The 18,033-nt window shown below is 47.3% G+C and overlaps 2 protein-coding genes across 4 annotated transcripts in view; one reads left to right on the top strand and one right to left on the bottom strand.

Annotated features, from left to right (window-relative positions):
• LOC147111830 (uncharacterized) overlaps positions 1–18,033 on the top strand; it is a 340,177-nt gene that overhangs the window by 177,003 nt on the left and 145,141 nt on the right. The window lies entirely within an intron of this gene.
• The window catches only part of LOC147111831 (thiamine pyrophosphokinase 1-like), a 134,907-nt gene that overhangs the window by 52,141 nt on the left and 64,733 nt on the right, over positions 1–18,033 (bottom strand). For all 3 annotated transcript variants that reach the window (XM_085999106.1, XM_085999105.1, XM_085999103.1), the window contains one exon: positions 16,929–16,998. In XM_085999106.1, coding sequence (XP_085855232.1) covers positions 16,929–16,998 — 70 coding nt within the window. The remainder of the gene's footprint in view (positions 1–16,928; positions 16,999–18,033) is intronic.

Below are 18,033 nucleotides of genomic sequence, written 5' to 3'. Positions count from 1 at the left end.
TTGGCAGGCTGTAACTAGTGGGTTACTGCAACGATCAGTGCTTGGGCCTCAGCTATTCACCATCTACATCAATGATTTAGATGAGGTGACTAAATGTAATATATCCAAGTTTGCTGATGATACAAAGTTGGGAGGGAATGTAAGTTGTGAGAGGATGCAAGGAGGCTTCAAGGGGATATAGACAGGCTCAGTGAGTGGGCAAAAACATGGCAAATGGAATATAATATGGAAAAGTGTGAAGTTATCCACTTTGGTAGGAAAAATAGAAAAACAGTATTTTTTAAATGGTGAGAGATTAGGAAATGTTGGTGTTCAGAGGGTCCTGGGTCTCCTTGTACACGAATCACTGAAAGTTAACATGCAGGTACAGCAAGCAATTAGGAAAGCAAATGGTATGTTGGCCTTTATTACAAGAGGATTTGAGTATAAGAGTAAAGACATCTTACTGCAATTATATAGGGCCCTGGTGAGACCACACCTGCAGTACTGTGTACAGTTTTGGTCTCCTTACTTAAAAAATAAATTAGGAGAGCATAGAGGGGGCATGAAAAAACACTGCCGGGCAAAATAAAGGAAAATCCCAAGGTGTTTTATAAGTATACTAGCTGAAGTGCCCGGCGGTGCCGAGGCTTTTTCGAGGGCATGTGGTTGTTGGAAGAGAGAGAGAGAGAGCGACTGGGGGGGGGGGGGAAGAGAGAGAGAGAGAGAGAGCGCGACTGGGGGGGAAGAGAGAGAGCGACTAGGGGGTAGGGAGAGAGGAGGGGGGGAGGGGGGGAAGGGAGGGCGGGGGGAAAGGGGGAGGGGGGGCAGGGGGAGGGGGAAGGGAGGGGGGAAAGGGGGAGGGGGAGGGGCGGGGGCGGCGGGGAGGGGCGGCGGGGGGGGAGGGGGGCAGGGGGGGAGGGGGCAGGGGGGAGGGGGAGGGGGGTGGGGGTGGGGCGAGGGGGGTGGGGCGGGGGGGCGGGAGGGGAAGGAGGGGGGAAGGGAGGGGAAGGGGGGAAGGGAGGGCTTGAGGCTGAGAGACGGCCACGCCCGGTTGCCGGGGTAACCCTGCCGCGCCGCCCCGCCCCGCACTCTCGAGAGCCCCGCTCTCGAAGCCCCAGCCGCCCCGCCCTCCCAGAGCCCCGCTCTCCGAGCCCTGCTCTCCAAGCCCCAGCCGCCCCGCACTCCCGTTGCCGGGGTAACCCTTCCCGCTCACCAAGGCCGAGATCCGCACTCTCGAGAGCCCCGCCGCCCCCCCCCCCGCCCGAGCCGAGCGCGGAACAGAGTCTCACCTGCTCCTGCTGCGCGCGCACCCTGACCCTCGTGGCTGACGCCGTTGCCCCGGGTAACGTGACACCGGGGGGGGGGGCGGGGGGGGGGGTGGAGGAGCTTAGCAGCAGCCCAATTACCTAGCTCGGGCCTGGCTGGGCAAGAAAGGCTCAGGCTTTCAGGCCTAAGAAAAAAACGGGGAAAGGTAGGAAAAAGAATCTTCAGGTTAGATAAAATATTTACAAATGAGTGATTTATTTTAAAACAATTCAATAAATTCAATTTTATTTTGCTGGAAATGTATATTTGAAAAGAAAGACGCAGAAAACAGGAAAAAGAATGGAAGCAAGATGGCGGCGACTCACCTCGGTTCAGAACGATAAGGCCCGCCCACACACGCACCGATTGGCCCGGCGGCACACGCCAGCAACCCGGCGTACGATTGGTCGAGCTCGAGGTCACTCTGTCGCTAATGAGCGGATAATGAGATGCTAATGAGCGGAATGTTAAGGTTTTTCGGATACCGCGGGCGCGATTTTAGCCCGGCTGAAACATAAATACGCTTAAGACCGTTTTGGAAAGGTAAGCTTTCTTTCGACGTAACGCACGCGTAGGTACGCCCTGTAACTTTCGAGCGCATAGCCCGACAGACGCACACGCGATGACAGACAGAATGACAGACAGACAGAAGGACAGAAGCATCGCTTTATATATATATAAGATTAAGGGCAAGAGGATAACCAAGGGAAGAGTAGGGCCCATTAGGGACGAAAGTGGCAATCTTTGTGTAGAGCCGGAAGATGTGGGCGAGGTTTTAAATGAATATTTTGCATCTGTGTTCACTATGGAGAAGGACGATGTAGGCATAGAAATCAGGCAGGAGGATTGTGATATACTTGGACAAATTAGTATTGAGAGGGAGGAGGTACTAGCGGTTTTAGCGGGCTTAAAAGTGGATAAATCCCCAGGCACAGACGAGATATTTCCCAGGCTGCTGTGTGAGGCAAGGGAGGAGATTGCAGGGGCTCTGACACAAATTTTCAGAACCTCTCTGGTCACAGGGGAGGTGCCAGAGGACTGCTAACGTAGTACCATTATTCAAGAAGGGTAGTAGGAATAAACCAGGGAATTACAGGCCAGTGAGCCTAATATCAGTGGTAGGGAAATTATTGGAAAAAATTCTGAGGGACAGAATTAGTCTCCATTTGGAGAGGCAAGGATTAATCAAGGATAGTCAACGTGGCTTTGTCAGGTGGAGATCATGTCTAACCAATTTGATTGAATTTTTCAAGGGGGTGACCAGGTGTGTGGATGAGGGTAGTGCAGTTGATATAGTCTACATGGACTTCAGTAAGGCTTTTGACAAAGTCCCGCATGGGAGACTGGTCAAGGTGGTAAGAGCCCATGGGATCCAGGGCAATTTGGCACATTGGATCCAAAATTGGCTTAGTGGCAGGAGGCAGAGGGTGATGGTCGAAAGTTGTTTATTGACTGGAAACCTGTGTCCAGTGGTGTACCGCAGGGATCGGTGTTGGGTCCTTTGCTGTTTGTAGTGTACATTAATGATTTAGATATGAATGTAGGAGGTATGATCAGTAAGTTCGCAGATGACATGAAAATTGGTGGAGTGGTAAATAGCGAGGAGGGAAGCCTCAGGCTACAGGACGATATAGATGGGTTGGTTAGATGGGCAGAACAGTGGCAAATGGAATTTAACCCTGAAAAGTGAGATGATGCATTTTGGGAGGACTAACAAGGTAAGGGAATACACAATGAATGGTAGGACCCTAGGAAGAACAGAGGATCAGAGGGACCTTGGTGTGCATGTACATAGATCCCTGAAGGCAGCAGGACAGGTAGACAAGGTGGTTAAAAAGGCATATGGGATACTTATATTCTATGCCTCGGCTAATGAAGGCAAGAGCAGGGAGGTTATGATGGAGCTGTACAAAGTGCTAGTTAGGCCACAGCTGGAATACTGTGTGCAGTTCTGGTCGCCACACTATCAGAAGGATGTAATTGCATTGGAAAGGGTGCAAAGGAGATTCACCAGGATGTTACCTGGGCTGGAACGCTTCAGCTATGAAGAGAGACTGGACAGGCTGGGGTTGTTTTCCTTAGAGCAGAGAAGGCTGAGGGGGGACCTGATTGAGGTGTACAAAATTAGGAGGGGCATAGGTACGGTAAATAGAAAGGAACTTTTCCCCTTAGTAGAGGGGTCAATAGCCAGGGGGCATAGTTTCAAGGTAAGGGGCAGGAGGTTTAGAGGGGAATTGAGGAAAAACTTTTTCACCCAGAGCGTGGTTGGAATCTGGAACTCACTGCCTGAAAGGGTGGTAGAGGCAGGAACCCTCACAACATTCAAGAAGCATTTAGATGAGCACTTGAAACGCCATAGCATACAAGGCTACAGACCAAGTGCTGGAAAATGGGATTAGAATAGACAGGGCTTGATGGCCGGCGCGGACACGACTGGCCGAAGGGCCCCTTTCTGTGCTGTATAAAACTATGGCCTAGAAATTGGGCATAGCCCCGCTTGAGGCGTTAGAACTGGCGCTGCGCAAAGTTTATAGCCAGACGAAACTTATCGCCGCCTGGCACGATATTGGGTTGCATCGCCCCCAAAGGGGATTGAGGCGCGAATTCAGATGTTTCACGGGCCTCCTAAGGCGCAAAACTTCCGGCGCTACCCAATATCGGCGCGGACGGGCGCAGCGCAGGTGATCTCAATTACCCATAACCATGAGACTTCCAGGTGCCGGCCGGCTCTTAAAGGGGTGGGTCAGTCAGCCTCAGCTTCCACACTCAACGTCCTGTAGGCCTCAGAATCGGCGCTCGCCCTTCTCTGGCGCAAAAAACTTGGTCAGGATGGAGAAGGTGAGACAGAGAGCAGAGCGCTTCAGCACTGAGGCTCTGGACCAGTTGGTGTCTGCAGTGGAGCGCCGTCGAGATGTTCTGTATCCTGACAATGGCAGGAGGCCGAATCAAAAGGAGTACCGCCGAGCTTGGATGGGATGTTGCTCAGAGGGTCAACTCCAGCAGCATGGCGACCAGGAGCCCTGTTCAGTGCAGGAAGAAATTCAACGACCTCACTCGGATCGTTAGGGTGAGTGTTGTTTATGCAAACTTCTGATTCCCTCCATCTGCACCTGACTTCGCGCACCCTGTTGCCATGATGCCCCAATGGCCATCTGGCAGCAAGCACCCATGGCCCTTCTGGGCACACATATGGACATTTGACTCAAGGCATCATGTAAGGGCTCTTGCACCATGGGGGGGCATGAGATGATCACTCAGGGCATCATGTAACAGAACTTCCCCTTCTTTCCCCTGCAGTCCAAGGTGGCGATGATACGCAAGGACCAGCGTCGAACCGGTGGCGGACCTCCACAAGTGGTCACTCTCACGGATCTCGAGGAGTGAGTGCACCAGATTCTTGGAGGACGTCTGAGTGGTCCTGTTACCACTGCAGCTGCCGACCCCTTTGTCGACAGCGAGGGTAAGGCTCTCACCTTTTTCAGCTGTCTCCTTCCACTTGGTCCCCCCGCCAGCATGCTTTCTCAGTGTGCAGCCATGTCAGAGCCTTGCCGCCAACCTGTCCTTTTGCTAAAGCCACTCTTCCACCTCCCTGCTTTCAGATGCTGCATCACCAACTCGGGATCTGCGCCCTGAAGCTGCCAGTGCCAGTGCCTCCGGAGGCGAGGATCAGGAGGAAGCCGGACCATCCGTTCCAACCTCAGGGGAGCCTACACATCTGCAGACTGGGGATAGTAGTTCCCTGGAGGGGAGGGGGGGTGCTCTGATGATGAGCCAGTTGCCGGAACAAGCGGCCTGCAGCAACGCGAGGGGGGTAGGCAAGTTCGGCCACTGGCTCCCTGGAGGGCAAGGCAGGGAGTGATGACTGCTGCACAGAGTGCAGAGGAAGTGCGTAGCCTGGCTGAAATGAGCACCCAGGCCCGGCTCAGGCACACTGAGCTGATGGTTGCAGTGGGGAGGATGCCTCAGTCGATAGAAACACTGGCAAAGAGTGTGTTGGACTTCGGAGCAGCAATGGAGAGGACTGTCCAGGGCTTTGGGGCAGCAATGGAGAGGACTGTCCAGGGCTTCGAGGCTGCTATGGAAAGGACTGTTCAGAGCTTCAGACAATCCCTGGAAAGGTCTGTCCAGGGCTTGTCCGAGGCAGTGGAATGGACTGCTCCGGCCTTGTCCGAAGCAATGGAAAGAACTGTCCAGGGCTTCTCCGAAGCACTGGCACCTGCCACACAGGTCCTCACTGCTGCCACGCAGTCACTTGCTGGCCTCGTCCACACCCAGATTGAGGCAACGCGAACTCTCACTGCAGCCACCCTATCTGCATCAGCTAGGATCACCCCGGGCCCTTCCAGTACCATACAAGGCCAGGAATCAGTGGAGCAGTCGATTTTGGCGGATGAGCCGAACCGGTCCCCTCAGAGAGCCAGTGTGCCGTCCGACCATGGTGCAGGTGTCCTCTCTCGGCAGATGACCATTGCTCATGCCACCGCTGGTACGTCTGCAGTGCAGCTGCCACCACCTGCAGGGCACACTGCTTCCAGCCATGCTCAGATCAAGCAGCCTGCGTCCGCACCCTCTCTCGGCAGGTGACCATTGCTCATGCCACCGCTGGTACGTCTGCAGTGCAGCTGCCACCACCTGCAGGGCACACTGCTTCCAGCCATGCTCAGATCAAGCAGCCTGCGTCCGCACCCTACAAGACCAGAGGTTGTCCAGGCCGTCCCTCAGGGGCTTCTGCGCTTCCACACCGTCAGCAGGCGTCCCCCAGCCTTGACCCCGCCACTGGGGTTCAATTACGTCGGAGCAACAGAGAGGGAAGGGGTCGACCGCGAAAGAGAAGTCGTTCTCCATCAAGGGGCCAGCAGTAGAGGGAGGTGCTGAGATGTTTCCTTGGCCAAATTCAAGGACTCCCTCACCTGTTGTGATTGTTGGAAATGGTTTGTTTAGTTTTGCGGCTTTGCCGAAGAGTTAACTGTTATTTTGTTAGCTATGGTTTCTGTTGACATGACGTTGTTATGCTGGAAGGAAGGACTTTTTTGACAATAAAGAAAAGTTTTAATTTGCAATGTTACACGTTACTATTTACAGTCATGCTGGCCTTCAGAGGCTTTGAAAGATCCGAAGTGCGCAGGACGAATGACACCCATCATTCCGCCAGAGGGGCCTTGTAAGATTCGCGAAATTTTCATTAAATAATCACGTAGGAAAATAGGGTTAATAAAACAGCTTTATTGACCAAAAGAAGCTTATACAGAGAAACCTTTGATAAAAGGGCACACAAAATGGCCGCCAGACATCGTGGCCAGCTTCTGGGACCATTTGAATTTCTGTTACTGCAAGCCAGACAGGCTTGTGGATTGAGGACATTAAAAGCCCGCGGGAACCAGCTTCGGGAAGCCGAAACTCATGGAACTGAGCATACATATTGATTAGATTATAAGTACAGGACAGATTTGGGTGGCAGGATGAGACCCATCATGAAATGGGCGGATAATTGAACGAACGCTTAAACCCATTACACTGTACAAAGAGAAGCCGTTTAACAGCCATCCAGGGCAATCTCCAGACCGATCAATATACAAACCAAGTTACGGTAACAAAGCAAAGACATTATCAGCCCAGGAAGGCCAGTTCAGCTATCACCGACTCCCGTTATGAAGACAAAACACCCCTGCAGAGAGGTCTGTCCGCCAAAATTATTACAAAGACAGGACTATGATTTGGCGGGAGATAAGAATGTTCCAAAAAGTATAACTGTGGCTTGAGTAAAGTCCATCAAGGGAGTTCGACTTCGGTTAAAACGCTTCGGGACAGACTCTTCGGTTACACAGCACTTCGGTTCGGACCTTCGGAACAATTTCGGTTCGGAACGTGTTCGGGGTTCGGCCAGGCAAGGCCCGGCCATGACGGGAAGACGATGAGGGAGGCCCGGATACTTTTGTCGGGAGATCATCGACGACCCAGGCCGGAGAAGAAGACACTCAGGTCCCGGAGTGTGCATCCAGTTCAACATCACATCGGTAACGGATGCACCAGTTCTTCAACATCACATTGGTAACGGATGCTCCAGTTCTTCTTCAACATCACATCGGTAATGGATCCATCCGTGGCGAGCGCTCACCAAGGCTGTATCGGCTGCCTACATCGCAGGAGAACCAAGAGGAAAACAAGCTGCGCCAGAAGCTTCCAAACCCACGTGACGACGGAAAGCTGTGTCGAAAGGCTGCAAAGCCTTTTTCGCAATTCTTAAAGTGGTGAGCATGATCCCGAGTCCCTCAAATCGAAACTTAGTTAGGTTTAGGGGAGGGGGTTAAGGGTAATTGTAAAGTGTTACCCCTTTCACGATGTGCCGTGTGTTCCCCATTTCTATAGAGTTAAGTTTATAGATGTGTGCATGCTTGTAGTTGCTTTAATCTGTGCATATGACATGTATTTTATAATGCTGCAAACTGTTCAATAAAGGCATCCATTTCGTGCTATTCGACCTGGTCTATTGAGTTTTTCTGCACTACAGCTCCCTGCACCTAAGTCCAAGGTCCAGAACCGTAAGGGCGAGTGGGTCGAACCACTCACGGGTAATTATTGCAAGAAGCCTGGCAGGAGACCAGAGCAAGCAAGAGAAACCCCCTACAGCCTCGAACTGAGTCCTGATGAGCCTCTGACGGATGGCCCTTCCACTTTCAGGAGCCCTCCCATCTTCCTCCTCCTCCTCCTCCTCCTCGTCGTCCGCCTGCTCTGCTGGACCTTGAGGGACAGCTGGCATTGGCTGGGTGCGTCGAATCGCCAAGTTGTGGCGCATGCAGCAGACGACGATGATGTGACCCACTTGCTCCAGCGAGTACTGCAGGGCTCCCCCCGAATGGTCTAGACAGCGGAAACGCTGTTTGAGCACACCAATAGTGTGCTCTACAATGTTCCTGGTCACCTGATGGCTGCTGTTGTACAGCTCTTCTGCTGGGGTGGCGGCCAAACGGAGTGGTGTCATGAGCCATGGGCAGAGAGGATAGCCCTTGTCCCCAAGAAGCCAGCCTCGTGGGCGAGCCGGCCCCTCAAAAAGGTCACAAACTGAGGTCTGCCGCAGGATGAAGGCATCGTGGCTGCTCCCTGGGAATTGGGCGTTGACTGCCATGATCATTTGGCGGTGGTCACAGACCAGCTGCACATTGAGGGAGTGCAACCCCTTGCGGTTGCGGAAGTCTTCAGCATTCAGTAATGGCGCCCGCAAAGCCACGTGTGTGCAATCAATCGCCCCCTGCACCATGGGGAAGTCCGCAATGGCAGTGAAGCCCTGCGCGCGCTCCGCCTGCTTCTCCAGGGTCAGAGGGAAGGTGATGAATTGACGCCTTCTTCTAAAGGGCAGCTGTCACTTGCCGGATGCAACAATGGACTGCAAACTGAGAGATATTCGCAATGTCCCCAGTGGCTGACTGAAAGGATCCGCTGGCATAGAAATTGAGGGCAACAGTCACTTTAACGGCCACCGACAGAGGTCCTGCACCGTAGACGCGGCTGCAGATCCTCAGCAAGCAGGTGGCACAGCTCAGTTACAACCTCCTTACCGAATCGGAGCCTTCGCAAACACTGCTCCTCCGACATGTCAAGGTATGACACCTGCTGCCTGAATACCCTCACAGCATACCCTCGGATTGGCCAACCTCCATTGCCCCTCCTCCTTCTGGCCAATCCCGACCCTCACTCCCGCCGTTTCTCTGCCCCTTCACAGTGTCCGGCCATGAGGACGTGGCCCTCCAAAGCAGCTCCCATTCCGATGCCAGTCGGTCAAAATGCTGTTAGCTGTCGCGCTCCAGCTGCTCCGGACAGGTCTGAAGGTCCCAAGTATTCTAAGGCTAAATTCAAAAAAATCTGCTCCACAGTAGCTCACCAACTCTCTCCAGCAACGATCACAATGAACAGGCCAAGTGGCTGCAGCTTTTATACTAGAGCTGTCCCCTTTAAATAGCGCCCCCGACTCTGAGAAGGGCCTGGTAACGTTCCAACGAACTGTCACTAATAGCGCTAGGCGCAAAGGTTCCGGGCGCCACCGAATATCCGGTCAGGGGCGCCTAAAAGGCGTTGCACACTGAAATGACGTCATGATCTGCCTGTGCACGCAGGCGCGTGCTAACACTTAGCACAGGCGTTAAATGTATAGTCAATATGGGAGGTGTCGCTATCTTCATTGCGCCCGCCCTAACATTGGGTAACGCCCCAATTCTCGGGCTCTTTAGGCGCTAATCGCTGGCGCAACCAACCGAATTTCTAGGCCTATGACTCTAAGGATCTACTTATCATAGAGGGAGTGCAACAAAGGTTTACCAGACTGGTTCCTGGGATGGTGAGATTGTCCTATGAGGAGAGATTGAGTAGACCAAGCCTATATTCTCTAGAGTTTAGAAGAATGAGAGGTGATCTCATTGAAACATACAAAATTTTTACAGGGCTCAACAGGGTAGATGCAGGGAGGCGGTTTCCCCTGGCTGGGGAGTCTAGAACCAGGGGTCACAGTCTCGGAATAAGGGGTCGGCCATTTAGGACTGAGAAGAGGAGAAATTTCTTCACTCAAGAGGGTGGTGAATCTTTGGAATTCTCTACCCCAGAGGGCTGTGGAGGCTCAGTCATCGAGTATATTCAAGACAGAGATCGCCAGATTTTTGAAGATTAAGGGAATCAAGGGATATGGGGATAGTGCAGGAAAGTGGAGATGAGGTAGAAGATCAGCCATGATCTTACTGAATGGCGGAGCATGCTCGAAGGGTCAAATGGCCTACTCCTGCTCCTATTTCTTATGTTCTTAGAAGGACAAGGGCAGCAGATGCATGGGAACACCAACACCTCCAAGTTCCCCTCCAAGTCACACGCCATCCTGACTTGGAAGTATATTGCCGTTCCTTCATCGTCGCTGGGTCAAAATCTTGGCACTCCCTCCCTAACAGCACTGTGGGAGTACCTTCACCACACGGACTGCAGCGGTTCAAGAAGGCGGCTCACCACCACCTTCTTAAGGGCAACTAGGGATGGGCAATAAATGCTGGCCTTGCCAGCGACGTCCACATCTCATGAACAAATATTTTTTTTAAATAACATATAAAATGTTCCAAGGCACTTCACAAAGTTATTAGGAACGGGTCTTGGTGTGGGAGGATATGATGAGCACCAGAGTTTTGCATGCCCTGAGTTTATGGAGGGAGGGGGATGGGAGACCAGCAGGGATAATATTGGAGTCTTGAAGTCTGAGGGGACAAAGGCATGAGTAAGGGCTTCAGCAGTGCGGCTGAGGTAAGGACAAAGGCAACAAAAGTTATACAGGTGGAAGTAGGTAGTCTTTGTGATGGAGATGACATGCAAGCGGAAACTAAGCTTGGGAGAAACAGGGCTCTGAGGTTGTCATCAGTCTGATTAAGTCTGAGAATAGTCAGGGAGTCAGTGGCAAAGGAGCATAGTTTGTGGTGGGGAACAAAAATTATAATGTCACTCTTCCCAATGCTTAGCTGAAGTAAGTTATGACTTATCCAAGAATGGATGTTAGACAAGGTGTCTGACAGCACAAGGATAGTGGAGGGTTTGAGAGAGGTGGTATTATGCTGACTGGTGTCTGCAGAGGATTTGAATCCCTTCAATCATGTGTCCATCCTTCCCACAAGCACCGAATTGGCCCAAACAAAAATCAGAAGTGACACTCGCTATGTGACTGTGCAAGAACAGGAGATGCAACACCTGCCCTTTTACCTCCTCCCTTCCCACCGTCCATGGCCCCAAAAACACCTTCCAGGTGAAACAACAATTTACTTGTACTTCTTTCAATTTAGTATACTATATTCGCTGTTCACAATGCGGTCTCCTCTACATTGGAGAGACCAAACGCAGATTGGGTAACTGCTTTGCCAAACACCTCTATTCAAGCGTGACCCCGAGCTTCCGGTCGCCTGTCACTTTAATTCTCCACCACTCCTACTCTGGCTTCGGCCTCCTACACTGTTCCAATGAAGCTCAACGTAAGCTCGAGGAACAGCACCTCATCTTTTGATTAGGCACTTTACAGCCTTCTGGATTCAACATCTGCCCCCATTTTTTCGGATGGCAGCTGTTAGTGATTCTGCTATTCCCATTCACATCTCTTCTAGACTCATCTTTTGTTTCTTTACTTGTCCCATTACCATCTCCTTTTGCTTTGTACAATCATACCTTTTGTTATTTAATCTCTCCTGCCTTCCACCCTATCACAGACCTACCTTTTGTTTTTTCCTCCCCTCCCCCCTTTCCCTGCTTCTGCACTTTCTTAAAACTGTAATGGCCCAGAAATTCGGGTCGGGGGCTTCCCGCGGGTGCAAGCCCCCGACCTATACTTACATATCGCGCTGACATTTGAAGACTGGGCCTGCGTGGCTTTCCGGTCTGTGGCCCGGTTCAGCTCCCGGCGCGCTGTGCGTGCGTGATCCAGCGGCGTACTTAGTGCGATGAGCCGGCTGGGATCACGTGAGCACTGGGCAACCAATGGGAGTTTACAAAAGTCCATTCATGAGTTAGACATAAGACCTGTCAAACTCATGAAAACTCCGGGCACCCAAAACACTACTTAAACTTTAAATAAAAGTTAAAAAAACATTCCAATAATTAAATTAACTATTAATAACTTTAAAAAACTATTTTAAACAATTATTCAAATTTCTGCCAACATTTTTTTTTCAAGAAATCGGGTCCAAAAATACACTTACCTTACTGTAAATTCTTTAAAAATAATAAACCTGTGGAAAAAAAATTCTAACTTTAATTATTAGACCACTTACCTTTTAAAACTAAGTCCTTACATCTGCTTTTTACATTCGTAAAAAGTGGAGGCCTTCACGCACGGACAAACCTGTCAAAAAAAACGAAGTTTAACGCGTACGCGCTGCCTCAAACGTCGCAAGGGAACCGCCTCTTAACCCCTTGGTTCAGAGGAGAGGAAATGCCGGTTTTCCGCGCATGCTGAAATCCGGCACTTCCAACGGGCCCACGCGTGAGTACCCCGTCCGTACTCACGCGTTGGGACCGGAATTACTGGGCCAATATCTCTAACTTTTTCCCGTTCTGACAGAAGGTCATCGACCTGAAACGTTAACTCTGTTACTCTCTCCACAGATGCTGCCTGGCCTACTGAGTATTTCCAGCATTTTCTGTTTTTATTTCTTTTACATTTTACTTTTAAAATACCTGAAAATAATGTACACAAATGGTATATTACCCCACATTGCAATCTTATCTAGCAGAACTCTTAGGAGTTGCGACTACAGTTCTTCACAAAATGCAAATAGAAGGCAACTACTGTTTTCCTAGAATAATCAGATTTGAGTCAGTTGGTCAAGAAGGCCAAATCCAAGTGGCGATCAGGATTGGGTTTGGGGTCCAAACCATATTTCTATAGCTATATCTTCAGAGGAAGAGTGAGGTTTCCAGCAAGAGTTCAATTGGCAACCTTCAGTGTTGGTACCCAGATAGAGGAAAGTTGTGACTGCTGATATGCAGACTTCCCCAATAAGTTCTAATTTTTCTGTCTTCTTGGAAGCTGTCACTGTATCTACACTTTACTTGCATTACAGACTTATCTTGGAAAATGTTATTTTAGATGCCAGATGTTTCAGATAATGCAATTTATCACAGGTGAAGAAATGGATGAATACTTGTAAAGTTCAAGAAGCAAAAGCTTTCTTTTAAACACAAACTCACAGGACATTCCCATTTTCTTGAAGTATTTTATCACAGACGGAAAAGGCTGCCTGAGCACATTGCTCCATCTGAATTAAATGTCTCATTGGGCAAATCTATTATTGATGTGAAGAAAAAGGGGACTGACTATTGCAGATTCTGTAATCAGTATTTCAAAGTATAGATAAATAAATGCCTACCAAATCATTCTTTAATAACTATAGAATTTTGCAGCATTGATAGTTGTTGAAAGAAAAACAGAAAAAACAAAACTGAAGCAAGAAATAAAGGGGACCAGAACAATAGCGCAAAATGGATTAGATGGCAATTTAATGGAATTACTTCGTAACTTAAACCAACTTGGGCTACAAAGCCCATAACCTCTCAAATTCAATGTCATTAATAAATGACAATGTACTTAGAATGAAAAGCAATGTGGATATATAATTAAAATCTGATGTGACTGATATAGAACATTTATAGTGCACAACCGAGAGACAGGCCAAAGCCAGATGCGGAGCAAACCCAGGAGACAGCTGACTAATTAAACTGAAAGCATTTAAATTAAAGAAAATCCTCACGGACCTCGTTGCACCTCACTACGCCCACAATTTGCGATACAAAAAAGCTTTCTATTCTGCTTTGGAGTTGATTTAATAAAACAGTCACTGATTTGGTACAAAAATGAAGCAATTGGCTTGAACAAATTATCAGCTGTCCTTACGACAATGGTGACTGACACAAAAATTCAATTAGCAATCATCTCATGAACCACAGTGGACAAAAACTCATCAACAGCCATGCACCACCTGTACAGATTGTACTGTTACCATGAATCAAAAATATTAAGAGCATGAATTCCTAATCTGTGTTGTGTCATTATCTGCAGCAGCATTATTGCAGAACGTAAAAAAAATGGAGGGAGAAAAATAAGTCAAAACTGCCTTAGGCCAGCTCTTGTCTGACCCCTAGAACAATTTCTAACTGAGGGCTAATTTCCACTTTGGCTACTGGAAGAAATGTAAATATGTTCTTGCGTCAGATTGGGTAACCACTTTGCGGAACACCTCCTTTCAGTCCGCAAGCGTGACCGAGCTTCCTTTCGCCTGTCACTTTTAGCTTCTGCACTTGCTTAAAACCTGTTAAATCTCTAACCTTTTACAGTTCTGACGAAAGGTCACCGACCTGAAACGTTAACTCCATTTCTCTCTACACAGATGCTGCCTGACCTGCTGAGTATTGCCAGCATTTTATTGTTTTTATTTCAGATTGCCAGCATCCGCAGTATTTTGCTTTTGTATAAAATGTAAAAGAACAAGACACGACTTTCCTGCACTAAATTCAAGAAGTGAAGTTTCATCGATTCAAATTGCAATGCCCTATGGACATTACAAATATTTTGTCCCTAGGTAGGACTAAATGGAAGCCTTTCTGTTTATAGTTCTTATAACTGAGGTAAGTTTGAGGCTTGTTTCAGGAATACGCCATTAATGTGCTTCACCCTAGGTTCCTGCTCCAATCGCAAAATCACATGTAAATAAGAAATAGGAAATAGGGGCAGGAGTAGGCCATTCGGCCCTTCAAGCCTGCTCCGCCATTCAATGAGATCATGGCTGATCTTCTGCCTCAACTCCATTCACCGGCCCTATCGCCATATCCCTTGATGCCCTTACTAGTCAGAAATCTATCGACTTCTGTTTTAAATATACCCAAAGACTGAGCCTCCACAGCGCTCTGAGGTAGAGAATTCCAAAGATTCACCATCCTCTGTGTGAAGAAATTTCTTCTCATCTCAGTCCTGAATGGCCTACCCTTTATCTTGAGGCTGTGGCCCCTGGTTCTAGACTCCCCAGCCAAGGGAAACATTCTCCCAGCATCCATCCTATCAAGCCCTGTAATAATTTTGTATGCTTCAATGAGATCCCCTCTCATTCTTCTGAATTCAAGAGAATACAGGCCTGGTTTACTCAATCTCTTCTCATACGACAGTCTCGCCATCCCAGGAATCAATCTCGTGAACCTTCATTGCACTCCCTCTATGGCAAGTATATCCTTCCTTAGGTAAGGAGACCAAAATTGTACACAGTAATCCAGGTGTGGTCTCACCAAGGCCCTATATAATTGGAGTAAGACATCTTTACTCCTGTACTCAAATCCTCTTGTAATGAAGGCCAGCATACCATTTGCCTTCCTAATGGCTTGCTGCACCTACACATTCACTTTCAGTGACTCATGTACAAGGACACCCAGGTTCCTTTGAGCATCTGCATTCCCCAATCTTTCACCATTTAGGAAATACTCTGCCTTTCTGTTTTTTCTACCAAAGTGGATAACTTCACATTTATCCACATTATATTCCATCTGCCATGTTCTCACCCACTCACTGCACCTGTCAAGATCCCCTTGAAGTCTCTTCACATCCTCTTCGCAACTGACACCTAGCTTTGTATCATCAGCAAATTTGGAAATGTTACATTTAGTTCCCTCATCCAAATCATTGATATAGATTGTGAATAGCTGGTCTTCTGTGATTTTACTCCAAACTTTGTTCTAGTAGCAACTATACATGAAAGAGGTAAGCTCCACAATAAAAACTTACGCTCCTTCGGCACATCATAAAGTGAGCTGCCAAATAGATAAACAAGGAAGATTACAGTAGCTACAAGCGAGTGAATTGTTATGAACAGTCAGGCTAAGATTAAAGCAATGTCAAGTTTCACAGTGGGGTGTGTAAAGTTTTTAAAAAAGATAAAAAAGAATATAAATAAATCCCATAAGTCCACAACAAATTGCTTCTGATCTTTGGCACCAAGTATATTTGTATGAATGCATGGGGATTAAGCACTTAGTGATAATAACTTTGGGAAGTATAGCGCAGAAAAGAGACCAATGTCAAAGGAATGGTAGCAGCACAGATATGAGGAAACAATGCACGTTAGAATAACTCTTCTAGTGAGAATCCGTTGGTTTATTGTGCTTCCAGAGATGCGCTTGTACTTTTTCGGAATACTCTTTTGCTCTATAGAGTTCTCTGGAACTTTCATTTTTATTCTTCGAAAAATTTGAATTACTCCATTGAATTAAGGCAATACAAAAACTACTTGTAAATCATTTCGCTCCTTTATAATTTTTGACTCAATGTAACTACGGGCATAGCAGATGAAAAAATAAAAAGGAAAAGTTGCAAATCAGAAATAAAAACAGAAAATGCTGGAAATGCACAGATCAGTCAGTACCTGACATGTCAAGATGTGACATCACAACCTGTCTTCTTTTTACAGATGTTGATTGACCCACTGTGTACTTACAGCATTTTCTGACTTAGCAGATGGAACTGGTGAAACTGACTGTTTTACCTCATTTTACACGCTGTAAATTAAAAATTCTCCTAATTATGAATTGAAAGACAAACATAGCTTTTTGTTTCATGCTATTTTATACTTTTTTTTGTGTTCAGTTCTCAACATACCAGCCACATCATCCAACTCACACTCCTTCCCCCCATCGACCCACCCAACCCCAACAGTTGGCTCATACTTATTCTACATATTCTCAGCTAAAGGAAAAGTTATTCTATAGTGAAGGAAAAAAGTTGAACAGATGATGAAGAAACAGAATTGCAGACACAACTTTTAAATTTCTTCAAGGTTGAGTGCTCAAATGTTTTTTCAAGCTGTGGTAACACGAACATTCATCAGGCTGCCTGTCATCTTCACCCATGACAAGGGTGAATGTCATCAGAGAGTTACTGACACTGACTTATGAAGAAAGTTATTAGGGTAAAACACCCAGCCCGTCCTCGATTTTCTAACTGATCAGTGTTTTCTTTACATATAATGACTAAGACAGAATTACTTTCACACAGGAATGTAAGTTTCCCTTACAAAGCTTGAACAACCCGTCATTAAACACAATACCACAGCAGATGGTTAAAAACAAATAATAGAACAGATAATAAGCTTTACCTTTCCTGCCTTCCTTTGGTGTGCTCATAGAGTCGGTTTGCTCCGCCATCGGCACATGCACGAACAACAGCTTCAAAAACAGAGAAAAGGAAAAACTAAAGGTGAACATTAGCAAGTTTACTTTCACCTTTGGAAACAGAATAATTGCTGCAAGGTGCCAGCAAATATCAGGTGGTCAGCATTTTATAGTCTATTCATGATAAATTATCAGTGGCTCGGGTTCTTCAAAAAGGGTCTGACTACACCTGTCATCTCTCACCCACTTGGTGACAAAGTGTGACACCAAACAGTATCTTATAAAAACAGAAAGCAAGGAAATTGTACAACGGCATCTTCTGCTGAATAATTCAATAATTGTATTAACACAAGTTCAGCATTTGATTCGGCACAGATATATACACAAACACAGAAGTTGTATGCCATTCACATGGATAATGTATATACTGTAATTGGTTTACTTAATGCTTGCTAAATACTTACTTCGTTTTGATCTTCACAGTAGAGAAAGAGAATAAAGTACCAGAGATTTGCAGAAAACTAAAACTAAATCAAGGGGAGGAACTTACTAAATTTAATATGAGTAAAGAAAAGGTAATGGAGAAAGTAATGAGACTAAAGTTAGTTAAATCTCCAGGACCTGATACTAGTAAGTGAGGAAATTGTAAATGCCCTCGTCATGATCTTCCAAAACTCTGTTGCTTGACGAATTGTCCCCTTAAATTGGAAAATTGCCAATATCATTCCATTACTTAAGGAGGATAGGAGAGATAAACTAAGAAATTATAGGCTTATTAGTCTAAAGTCTGTTATGGGGAAGTTACTAGAATCTGTTTTTTGGAACAGAGTGACTGAGCACTTGGACAAATATGAATTTATTAGAGCGAACATGGATTTGTAAAAGACAAGTCATGTCTAACGAACCTGGTTGAATTTTTTGAGGAGGTAACTAAAGTGGTAAATAAGGGAATGTCTATGGGCATTACTTATATGGACTTCCAGAAGGCATTTGATAATGTTCCACACAAGTGACTCTTCACAAAAATGAGCGTACATGGAATTGGAGGCAACCAATTGACATTGGTAGGGAATTAGTTAAAAGGTAGGA

This window comes from Somniosus microcephalus, chromosome 10, assembly GCF_052327205.1.
Source record: "Somniosus microcephalus isolate GS21.2 chromosome 10, FLI_Smic_1.0, whole genome shotgun sequence".
NCBI classification, from domain to species: Eukaryota; Metazoa; Chordata; class Chondrichthyes; order Squaliformes; family Somniosidae; genus Somniosus; species Somniosus microcephalus.
This window is presented reverse-complemented; position numbering and strand designations above follow the sequence as displayed.